The sequence below is a fragment of the Vicia villosa genome, linkage group LG1, assembly GCF_029867415.1.
Source record: "Vicia villosa cultivar HV-30 ecotype Madison, WI linkage group LG1, Vvil1.0, whole genome shotgun sequence".
Lineage (NCBI taxonomy): Eukaryota > Viridiplantae > Streptophyta > Magnoliopsida > Fabales > Fabaceae > Vicia > Vicia villosa.
Window position 1 is genome coordinate 44437185 of NC_081180.1, and position 11363 is coordinate 44448547.

Sequence of the window (11363 nt, forward strand, 5' to 3'; positions counted from 1 at the left end):
TTTACCCCTGTACGACTACTCAATGAAATTTCATTGTATGATTTTCCCTTGTTATCAAGTACTTACTTTCAAATTAGAGACAATTATGTTTTGAAAAAGATAACAAGGATGCATTGCACATGTTAATCTCAAAGTCAAAGTTTTTATTTGTCAAGAATGACATTGATTGATTTTTTTCTTGTGACTACTAATTAGAATGTTGTACTGATACTAACACAAATGACAAGTAATATATTTGGAGTCAGTTTTGACATGATTTTACTGTTTGTATGCTTTCATAACGAACCCTACTTCAGTTAGGACTTTTGAGGGTTCTAATGTGGTCTGGTTCACGGTTTGAGAAACAAAGGATAAAGGCTCGAGTTCTACTTAACTCACACTTTCTTCTTGATGTTCTTCAGTCCTACGTTCAACTAGTTTCACACGAGTACTTACCTTTCAGGAAAAATTGTGATGGATGAGGACCCCTATGGTTTTGGTGGAGGTGGAAGCCGCCCTTTGGTGCTTCAATTGATGCTTACAACAACTTGTCCTTTGGAGGATTTTATTCTTTTGTTCTTGTCTTTTGCTTTCCCTAATTTTTGTCTGGACAAAAGTTCCTTTTGATTTTGGTTTACGTTGTCCAGCGGGATTTGCATTAATTTTTTCCTAAGTCATTTGCTTTCAAGTTTTTCCTTTTCTGACTTAGCGGGCTACTGTTTCTTGTTTTCTGATTCATGATTTTCTTTTGCTTATTTTTCTCTGTTTTTTCTCTAGTTTAGGAACAAGTTGTGTGACATTTGTGATTGAATTGTTGAAAAATGTTGCGATTGCCTTATTCTTAGTAAGTGAGAATCATCCATTGTGGATTGTGCTCTTCTACGTCTTATTGTGAGAGATTGGATATGGTTGATCCTCTGATGGAATATCTAAAGGTTGAATGCTCAGTCAAACTAAAGAAGATCAAAAGTTAAAATTGGAAGAGATGTATATTACCAACATGAGAAAGAGTTCCTCATACCCTATTAAAGTATTATGCTTAGATGATGCTTGACGCACACAATAGGCATATATATGTTAAATTAATATCTGATTGGCTTTAGTGCTAGTGGGAGATTGTTGGAGTTAGCCGTAATAGCCACTTAATATTTGTTTAATATGCTTTTGTATCATAACCTTGTGTCCAATATAGATATAAGGGCAAAAAGGTAATTGTATACATGATCATTATCACAGAAAGGTTATGTCAGATCACACGACATTCTCGTCACTGGGGTAGCCGTGATGTGTTGCTAGATACCGCTCACTGTTCATAATATTAAATAGATTATTTAATATTATTGTCAACGTTACGAGAACCTACATGGTCACACGCATAAAGTACTTATAGTGGATTTGATGATTAAATTAAGGGAAAAGCTAACATGTGCCCCAAGGGCACAAGTTAATGAGATATTTATAATAAAAAAATTTGGAACGCGTGCATTCAATGTATCGAAACTTTAAATATGACTTTATTGCATTTAATTATATCTAACTTTTTCTAATTATAGTATCCTTAACATGTGCCCTAAGGGCACATGTTAGCATAACCCTTAAATTAAATATGATTTAATTTAATTATGCGTTAATAGTATTTAAATTGTTTGATACATTATCACATATATAATTTATTTTATTAAATATGGTTTAGTTAAATAAATGACAGTTAATTAAATTAAATATGATTTAATTTAAATAAAAATTTATTTTATTTAATTAAAAGAGTTTGATTAAATATGAATAATATTTATTTAATTAAAATAGTTTAATTAAATAAGATTGAGCTTATTTTGAGAAAGCCTAAAATAAGAGCTCTAGGGTTTTAGAAGCTCTCTATAAATAGAGGAGCTCTTTCCCCTAACAAATGCTAATTTTCAATTTTCTCAAAGCAAGAATGGCTAGCACCGTCTTCCACTTTACACTCGCGTGGACAACGTGAGACGCCAGTATCTTCCGTCGTTCGTGATCAAAAGATAAATCACGCTTCAAGAGGTAATTCTTGAATCTTCATTCGTGTTTGGTTTGTGATTAATGATTTAATCAACATCCGTTCATAGGGATTATTTTGCTAAGAGTATAATTTTTTGAAAAACTCCTTTTAAAATCCCAACATAAAGGGGTATGGTTACTTGATTGAAAAGGTTCAAAATAAGCCCACAACTTGGAAAAGAAATCAGTTGTCCTTCACATGTAAAGTCACGGTTGCAAAAAGTGTTATCGAAGCCTCCATACTTATACAATGAAGTCTACGATTGTTCCTAAACCTTGCATCAAGGATATTCACAAAGGCTTGCAGGCTTTCATCTAGGGCGACAATGATAACAAGAGGAACCTTCATTCTGTCATGTAGAGCGACATTTCAAAATCCAAAACTCAAGGTGAATTAGGGTTAAGGAATCTTGACATCATGAATCAAGCATGCCTCGCCAAATTAGGTTAGCAAATCAAGTATGGAAATTAAACTCTTTGGTGTAAAGTGATGAGAAGTAAATATATTACTACGAAGCAAAGAAATGGTAACATTAAGGCTTATCCTACTTGTTCTAGTATGTGGAAACATCTGGTTAATCTGTGGATAACCATTAGGGTCTAGGAGGATGCGTGGGTGGCGCCAGGATTAAAGCTTAAAGATAAGTTGTTGTTGCAACACTCCACAATGGATAACACCAAGACAGTTGCAGAACTGGTGGATGGGCATGGCAAATGGAATTGGGTTTTGTTAAACACAAGTTTGGGTCATGACACCTTGGCAAAAATTTAATATATCCCTCCTCCTAACGGGTCAGAGATGCTGAAGATAAGTGCATATGGGGTTGCAATGATTCTGAAATATTATACATATCTTTTATGTTTGACCAATTGAGTAAATATGGAAGCCGTTGTTAAAAGGGACGATGATCGCAATTAGACAGGCATTTGGAAAATTCAGGTTCTCGAGAGAATTCGTTGTTTCATCTCGAAAGTTTTTCATTATGGTCTTATTTCGAATGCTTATCTTTGGTAGCCTAATCTGTGTAGCAAGTTCTGTGACGAGTGCATGAACTAAGAGGAGTCTATTCTTCATGTGCGTAGGGACTGTAAAATTGCTAAATAAGTTTGGGTCCAACTTTTTATTAACCCAAATAAACTGAATTTCGTTCCAGTTGACTTGGAGGATTGGTTAAAACTTAATATGTAGAAAACCCATAATTACTATTTCAATAATTGGGAAGCCATATGGGCAAATGTGTCACAACATATGGTATTGGACAAAAAAGCAGCATCATGATCCCCATTTTATCATGCCTCTCAACTTAGCGCAAGACATTCAGGAAAATGCAGCTGCATAGAAGAAGCAGGATCTTACTTCATAAAATGAGCATGCGTCAATATGATAAGATTCAAGTTAATTGGAGACCTCATAAAAGGAAGTGGACATGCCTTAATTCTGATGGGGTTGTGGGAAAGGAGAATGAGGCAAGTGCAGGGGAGTTTTGCGGGATAATCAAGGATAATGGTTGTGTGGTTTCATCAAACATCTAGGTAAGAGTAACAACCACATAACGGTGCTTTGGGGTGTTTGAACTAGTCTCTCTATGGCACATTAGAGAGGGTACATGCAGATTATGGTGCAAGTGGATAGCAAGAGGGTTGTTATTGAGCTTCAAGAGCATCACAAGGAACATGGCCAAGGTACAAAATTATTAAGGAAAAATTGCGAAGTTGGCAACAGTTTTGAAGAGATAAGAATCGAGCATATCTTTAGAAAAGTTAATCGGTGCACGGATATGTTGGCTAAGCGAGAAAGCTTTGGGATAAATGAGCATATTGAAGAAAGTCTTAATTGGTTGAATCAATTGCTATTAGAAGATCTCAGTATTTCTTTTGTAAGACACATTAAATAGTTGTTTTTTAAGTTTGGATTTCGGCCCTCCCATTCTAAAAAAAATAATAATAATCTTGTAAATTGTGTATAAAACTTATTACAAATATAAATATAAATTAATTTTTTTAAGATAAATTTTCTAAATTTATATCCTAAGAGCACGTCTTATTATCATTAGGGATGTTCAAACCTAAATTGATCCAAATAAAAGTCGCAAACTGAAAAAAAAAAATCAAAAACTGCAAAAAACTGAATATTATTAAATGTATTTGGATGTCATTTTATAAAAATTTCTTGGTTCGGATATTATTGATTTTTCAAAACTGATCTAAATCGAATCGAAGTGTGTGTATATATTTTAGTACATATTTAATTTTTTTATTAATTTAATATAATATTAATTTATTATTCAATAATACTTATTTTTTTAAAACTACTTAATAATTTAATTTAATCTATTTTTTTATTATTTTATTTGTTTCAACTATAATCAATCATTTTTATTATGTAATATTAAATTTTTTATATACTATATATTATATATTATATCAAATCTATTATATATTAATATTTTTATAACTTTAATAAAAAATATAATCGGTAATTTAAATATTTAAAAATTTATTCTAATTAAATCACATAAAATTATATCGGATCTTATCGAATTGTTTTAATTACTCCTTCAAAATCAAATCAAATCGCAAATAATTTTATCTTTAAATTAAATGAATTTTTAACTCAAAATCGATCCAAATCAATCCGGAAACACCCTTTATTGTTACCCACATTATAAAACTTTGTAAGTTAATGGATGCGAAACAACCACGTAGAGACAAAAACAATTATTTCACGGTATTTAATAGAATCTGGAAAGAAAAATGACATTTCCTAAAATCAAATGTTCATTTTGAATAGCGCGAGACCGACTTGAAATATATTGATCGATTCGGCGAATACTCTGTCGTTTGGTCCAATTCGGACTGAACCTTGATTCATCATCATCAACATGGGTAGTTCTGAACCCGGTTTCGAAGATTTTCTTCAAGACAAGAAGCGCAGGAACCCATTTGTCCCCGTCGGTAAGTCAACCATCTCTTCATTTTCATCCTGTAATTTCACGCTTTCAACTTCAATTCATTACATATCTGATTAGTTCTATTGATTTAGATTTTGGAATTAGGGTTATAATCGTTTCCCCCTAAATTCTCTTACTGTGAAATTAAGGGACGAGGATATGGGTATAAAAGAGTTTAGAAGGTTTTTAGTTAGGGAAATGCTATGAGAAAGATAATTATGGTATGCTATTTTGAAATTGTGCAATGATAGAGAAATTGGGAAAAAGTTGTGATTTGGAAATTCTAGTTGAGTTGAAAACTTGTAGATTTATGATGCTGCCATACCATTATTGATGCATGTAAGCCCTAAATTGAGAAGTTTGGGTTTACTTGTTTAAGTTGGTATCTTGATGTGAATGATTTTCATTGTTTGTTTGGTACTGAATCTGCTTGTTATGCCAATAGGATTATTTGCCAGATAATTATTTTGTGAACAATGAGATATTATTCCTAGAAGTTTTTTTGTGGTTGTTTGATTCCTACTTTGGATGTGGTCCTTCAGTTTGCAAGATTGCAGCTGTTGTTGCCTACTATGTAGACCCACACTGAAGGCTTTTTCGGAGTGTCTGACCATATGGGCCGTCTGTAAGGGCATGCGAGTTACCACATACAGCCCAAAATTTGATACAGTTAATCTGCAACTAAATAGCGTCTCATACAATATTTATCACAGATAAACTTTGGCAAAATAGAGCCCCTATTTGTTTTGTAACATTTAAACCGTGATCTACCTACATGGCCTTTGAAAACTTAAGACGACCTGTTGACACTTATGATTAATCACTTTTATTTTATCAAATTATTATCGGTGTTCATATCGTGTTTGTGTCAGAGCTTCATAAGTTGCTTACCATTGAATGCTGATGGATTTAGGAAATGAGTTTCATAACTTAGATATTGAAAATTTCACTCCTTTTTCTATGATTGGGGGACAAGGAGTTTGTTCAGTTTGTCATGACTGAAAATAATGTGAAGGACATAAGATGCAGTGATAAAATACTTGTATGGGTTTGTCTCTCTTAAGAATGCTACCTTTCAGTGGTAGACATCAAAATTTTACATTGCTCAATGGTTGGAGATTGTTGAACATAACATTTTTCTTTACTTGTGGTGATTCAATCGCATGTTTGTCTCGTCTTTTTTTTTAACTTTGTTTCCTAGTATTGTTCTTTGATTAACATGCTGTTTTAATTTCAGGCGCGTTTATTACTGCCGGTGTACTAACGGCTGGCTTAATCAGCTTTAGACAAGGTAATTCTCAGTTAGGCCAGAAACTAATGAGGGCTCGTGTGGTTGTTCAAGGTGCTACTGTGGCACTCATGGTTGGCACTGCCTATTACTATGGAGACAATCCTTGGCAAAAGAAATAGACTTTACATAGCTAACTAACACTCAAAGATAAACTTTGTAATTGCTTTGTTTCTTGTTGGTCTTAGCTTTGTTTACATGAAGAGAAATTTGTTCATTTGAGGACAAAATCTTTGTCAGTTATTTTATTTCAATGCATGAGAAGTGAGTTCTTATGGATGTGCTTTGATATGTACTATAGTATTTTTTTTCAATAAAGTAAAGGGTTAAATAAGTTTTTGGTCCATATAAATATTGCAATTTTCATTTTTAGTCCCTCCTTGCTTTTAGGCAATGGTTTTTAAAAAAAACCGTTGCCAAAACCAGCTAAAACCGTTGCCGAAACCCAGAAGGGACTAAAAATAAAACTGCAATATTTATAGGGACTAAAAACTTATTTAACCCTAAAGTAAACTACTCTTCGTGTACTGTTGCTGTCTTGAGTAAGCAGAATGGAATTGGATGCTATGTTTGAACCACGGGAAAATTGTTTAGGATCACATATGGACTGAAGCTTTATAGAAGTTATGTTGCACATTTCTCATTAAAAAAGTATTTGGAATATTTAGTTATCAAGATTTCTCATCTTTGTCTCCTTGTTTAGGATCACATATGGACTAAAGCTTTATAGAAGTTATGTTGCACATTTCTCATTAAAAAAGTATTTGGAATATTTAGTTATCAAGATTTCTCATCTTTGTCTCCTTTCACGTTTCTAGAGATAGTGTAGTGTAATATGAAGGAACCTAATTCATAAAGAGAATTTTTTTATAGACCTTCTATTGTTATTTGTCACTTTTTTGGAAATATATTTTGGAAATATATCTCCGAAGTCACTTTTTTAAGAAAAAAAAAAAAGGTGGTTTTTGATATGCACTTCCGAAAACACTTTTTTTTTTTGAAAAAAATGTGATTTCAGAGATGTACATCCGAAATAAAGTTAATTTCTAGAAAAAATGTGAATTCGAAGATGCATCTTCGAATTCACCCCCCTGGAAGAATTCGGATATGTACTTCCGAAATCTTGTTTGATACAGAAATCATGAAACAAACAACAACGCTTTAACTTATTATAAAGTTACATATTGTTAAACACAAGTAGGTGAAGATGAGTCAATATTTTAATAACGTTTGCTCCCGATCTTTGAAGTTTCGCATCCAACTCGATTGGACCCTTCGAAGAAAATCGATCGAAAGTTGTCCACAAAACCGCTAAATCTTCGTCGTTCTTGACTTCAAATGGGGTGAATTGAACGTCTCCCTCGTTGTTAAGCGAAGGCGAGCGGTACTCAAGTTTGACAACCTTTCGATTTTCCGGGTATTGTGATGAAAATGATGAAATAGTGAAGGAGGGGAAATTGTATACGAACAGTTTTTTTCGAAGATGCATCTCCGAAAAAATACCTGACAATTTAAATTCAACGTTTATTTTGAATTTGCAGTGCTTTCGGAGATGCATCTTCGAAGCAGGGGTATTTTTGAATTTTCCTTCATAAATACCTTACTAGAAATTGAATAGTGATTGAGTGTTGCCCGACTTGTAAAGTAGTGGTGCCAAAACGGATCATCCAGCCATCAGGTTGGCCCATCAATAATTAAAAGTTTTAATTTATCGGTAGATTTTAAACTATTCAAGAATTTTTAAACTAATACTACTTTAAATAGATTGTTTAAGTAAAACGACTGAAATTAGATAATTGTACTCATTATTTCAATAACTTCATTCTATTAAATAAGAGTCAATAATAAAATTAATGTTAATTTGTCATATCATGTTCCGTATTAAAATCAGAATTGTGATTGATTGGTGGTAATTGACTCCTAATGCGGTGTCACGGAGCTTCGATTGACTCCTAATGCGGTGTCACGGATCTTCGATATAATAGTGCGAGAGTGAACTTGCAAAGTTAGAATTTTGACGTCAAGTAAGTTAGAATCCAAAATGAGTAGTGAAAGTATGAGATTAGAAAAGTATACTTTAAGTCTCATGTGTGTGAATCATATATGATGAATAGTTTTATTTAGGTTTTGCATTATTGTGATTGATATTTGGATCTTATCCATATTGGGTCTTTGACCGGTCAAAAAGAGTTGTCCCCAAGGTCTGCTGGGTGAAAACCATAAGGCAGTTGCAAAAGTAGTGGGCAACTAACACGGTAAATGCATTTCCTATTATAGAGATGTTTTGCCGGTTTTCAGGCGTGTGATCTTAGGCTCGTTGGTTAGGGTGTGTCACTCTTCTCTAGGGCATTCGAGTGCACTTGAGTTCTCTTGTTCTCCCAAGGTGAAATTTTGTCGTTGATTTTTAACTTTACTTCTCCTTTTTACCTAACCCGCCACTTACTTTTTCTATATAAGGGTTTCATGGTTCTTTGGGTGAATTTCTGGCCACTCTTGAGAACCAGTTTCCCCTTTTGTGAGAATAATTTTCATTTCTTTTTCAAAAGTCTTTGTCTGAGCGCTTGCCTTTTTTTGGAACAAAGCTTTTCCACTTTGAATTCAATCTTCACTATCTTCGCCTTCTCCTGGTTTCTACATTGCCATCCTTGTCTTAAGCTCATTTTCTCATTTCTAGTTTTTATTTTTGCTATGACTCATATAAATGATCACCCTATAAACGTGTCTAGTCATTATGAAAATAGCAGTTCCTTTCCCTTTGTTAGAATAGAAACTTCTGCTAGTTTAGATTTCAACTTTTCAATTATTAGTCATTCTGCTCCAGTTATTATAAGTGTCTTTTATAGTTATGAGTTAGAGGGGTCATCTAACGATTTTCTTAATAGGAAACTTCTCTTGATGGATCTTCCTTTGACACTCTTATTTTTGGTGATGGTGCTAAAAGAGATCGTGCAGTCAATTATGCATTTGCTCATTTTATAGCCGTCAGAAGTTTAATTTTTCCTACTTTGGCTTCACTGAATATGAAAGTTATTGCCTTGAATATGAAAGAGGCTCGTCACATTCGTTAGAACTTAACGGTTCGCCTTTGGTCGGGATTCAAGTGATATTGAGATTAGGGATTATCTCAAGCCTGGGACTCAGTTTGCTAGTGTTAATTAACTCAAGCCATCAAATATATTTCAGGCTGATGAGATACCCTAAAGAAGTACCGCTCTTGTGGAGACGGCTGATGCGAGCATATATAACTGGGTGGATTATGAAATATTGGAACCTTCTTCTCTTTAGATAATCATGTGATCGTGAGGGAGGCTAACATAGAAGTGAGTCGTTCTTCAGATTGGTTGGTTCTTCCCGTAGATTCAAGCGAAAGGATTTGTAGCAACTTCACGGAAAGCTCTATCCTTTTCTATGAGTGCATATTTACTTAGATAAATTTGTGGCTGCCCTTGCCCAGATTTGAAGAGGAGGTCTAAAGGTTCTTACAAATTGCTCCATTGCAGCTTCATTCCAACACTTGGGGTTTGATATAGGTGTTTTAAATTTGGACTAATTACCGGCTTTGAAAGCCTTCATATCAACTATTTTCACCTTTTTGTTGTGATGCATGCTTAACTAAGTAATATCTAGGATCAGGGATTCATCTCGTGTTACGATGATTTCTGGGATCGTTTTGTGTTGGTAAACCCCCATACTTTAGAAGCTCATTTTGCCTTCTGTCAGGTTCCCATTGAGTTACCTCTTCCTGCTGGTTTCTAAGACTTGCCTCTGTTCACATGTACATATAGGTTTTGAATTGGGCTTGAGTTTATTTTAAACATGAGCCTCATAAGTATGTTTCCTTTTAGGATTCTCTTACCCCTAAACAAATTAAGATGATTGAAGATCTTGATGCCTCCTTCGAGGGTATCAATCATGAAAAGAGGTTTGGCCCTTTTGAGGTAAATCCCTCCATGCAGAGGAAGCGTTTACTCGGTACCCGTGCTATTGTGGGAGCCACTAGTAGTTTGGAAAGAAAAGAGATTTTTGGCGAGGATGAAAAGTCATCCCCTCATTTCTTTCTTTTTACATATCTTGTTTTTGTTCTTACAGATAAGATGGTTTCCATGAAGAAAATCTTGGAGATGTTTTTGACGACTTTTTTACATGGCTTATTTTTTGCGACTTTTTATGCCTAACAGGTGACTTCTCTATTTTCCATGGCTATTGCTGGCCAGGGTGATGTTCTAGTTATGGGAAATCTTTCCAAGGAGAGGTATGCTTGGAAGGGTAAATGTGAGGCTGCTGAGCACGAGAGATCCCAACTTCAAAAGAAAGTGTTGGCTCTTTAGAAAGAAGTGGACAAGATGAAGTCTCTTCAAGAGGAAGCAAAAGTTTACGAGACTCTTTCTTCCCTTGCTGCCAGGAATGTGAAGCTTTAATATTCCTCGAAGGAAGAGAAAAATTCTCGCGAATAAGCTTCCACTGCTCATGCGTGTTGAAATCCCACATTAACAGGTTGTGCAGGCTCTTTAAAAGGAGAAAGAGTCCTAGGACTAAAAGCATGAGGTCTACGAGGGATAATTGGCCTACTTGAAGAAGAAGGTCGATGATACACTTGACAAAATCCTAAAAGAGGTGTACAAGGCCTTTAACCTAGCAGTTGATCAACTAGAGAGTGTTTAGGTTATTCGCTCGCAACTTTACCCACAAAATATGGTCCAGGATGGGGGATGGTGGATGATGAAGATGCTTAGTCCCAAGGTGGTGATGCACGCTTTTATGTTTTTATATAACTTGAATTGGGCATTATGCCCTAATGTTTCCCTGTAATATGTACAAACATTATTTAATGTACATTTACTTGTCTGATAGTTTTTTTACTGTATTTTATTCACCATTCTTTGTAGACATCCTGTTATTATAGCGAGATTATTCCCGGCTCTGCCTTTTATCTTCGAGTAAGCTTGCAGCTATGAGGTATTGTATGCTTTGGGTGTGAGAACTCTCATGAATTTATCCTTTAGAAAAGGTGCCTCATTATGCTTTCATTTATTAGCTCCCTTTAATATGGAATTGTGACATTTGTATTGTCTTTCTTGGGTCTTTTCCTTGTAAATGAACCAACATGAGCTTTG

The 11363-nt window shown here is 34.4% G+C and overlaps 1 protein-coding gene across 1 annotated transcript; it reads left to right on the forward strand.

Annotated features, from left to right (window-relative positions):
- Window positions 1–4760: 4760 nt before the first annotated feature.
- LOC131605158 (RING-H2 finger protein ATL48-like) lies at window positions 4761–6827 on the forward strand. The gene is made up of 2 exons (XM_058877550.1): window positions 4761–4965; window positions 6199–6827. The coding sequence occupies exons 1-2, from the start codon at window positions 4893–4895 to the stop codon at window positions 6369–6371; spliced, it is 246 nt and encodes an 81-aa protein (XP_058733533.1). The 5' UTR covers window positions 4761–4892; the 3' UTR covers window positions 6372–6827.
- The last annotated feature ends 4536 nt before the right edge of the window (window positions 6828–11363 follow it).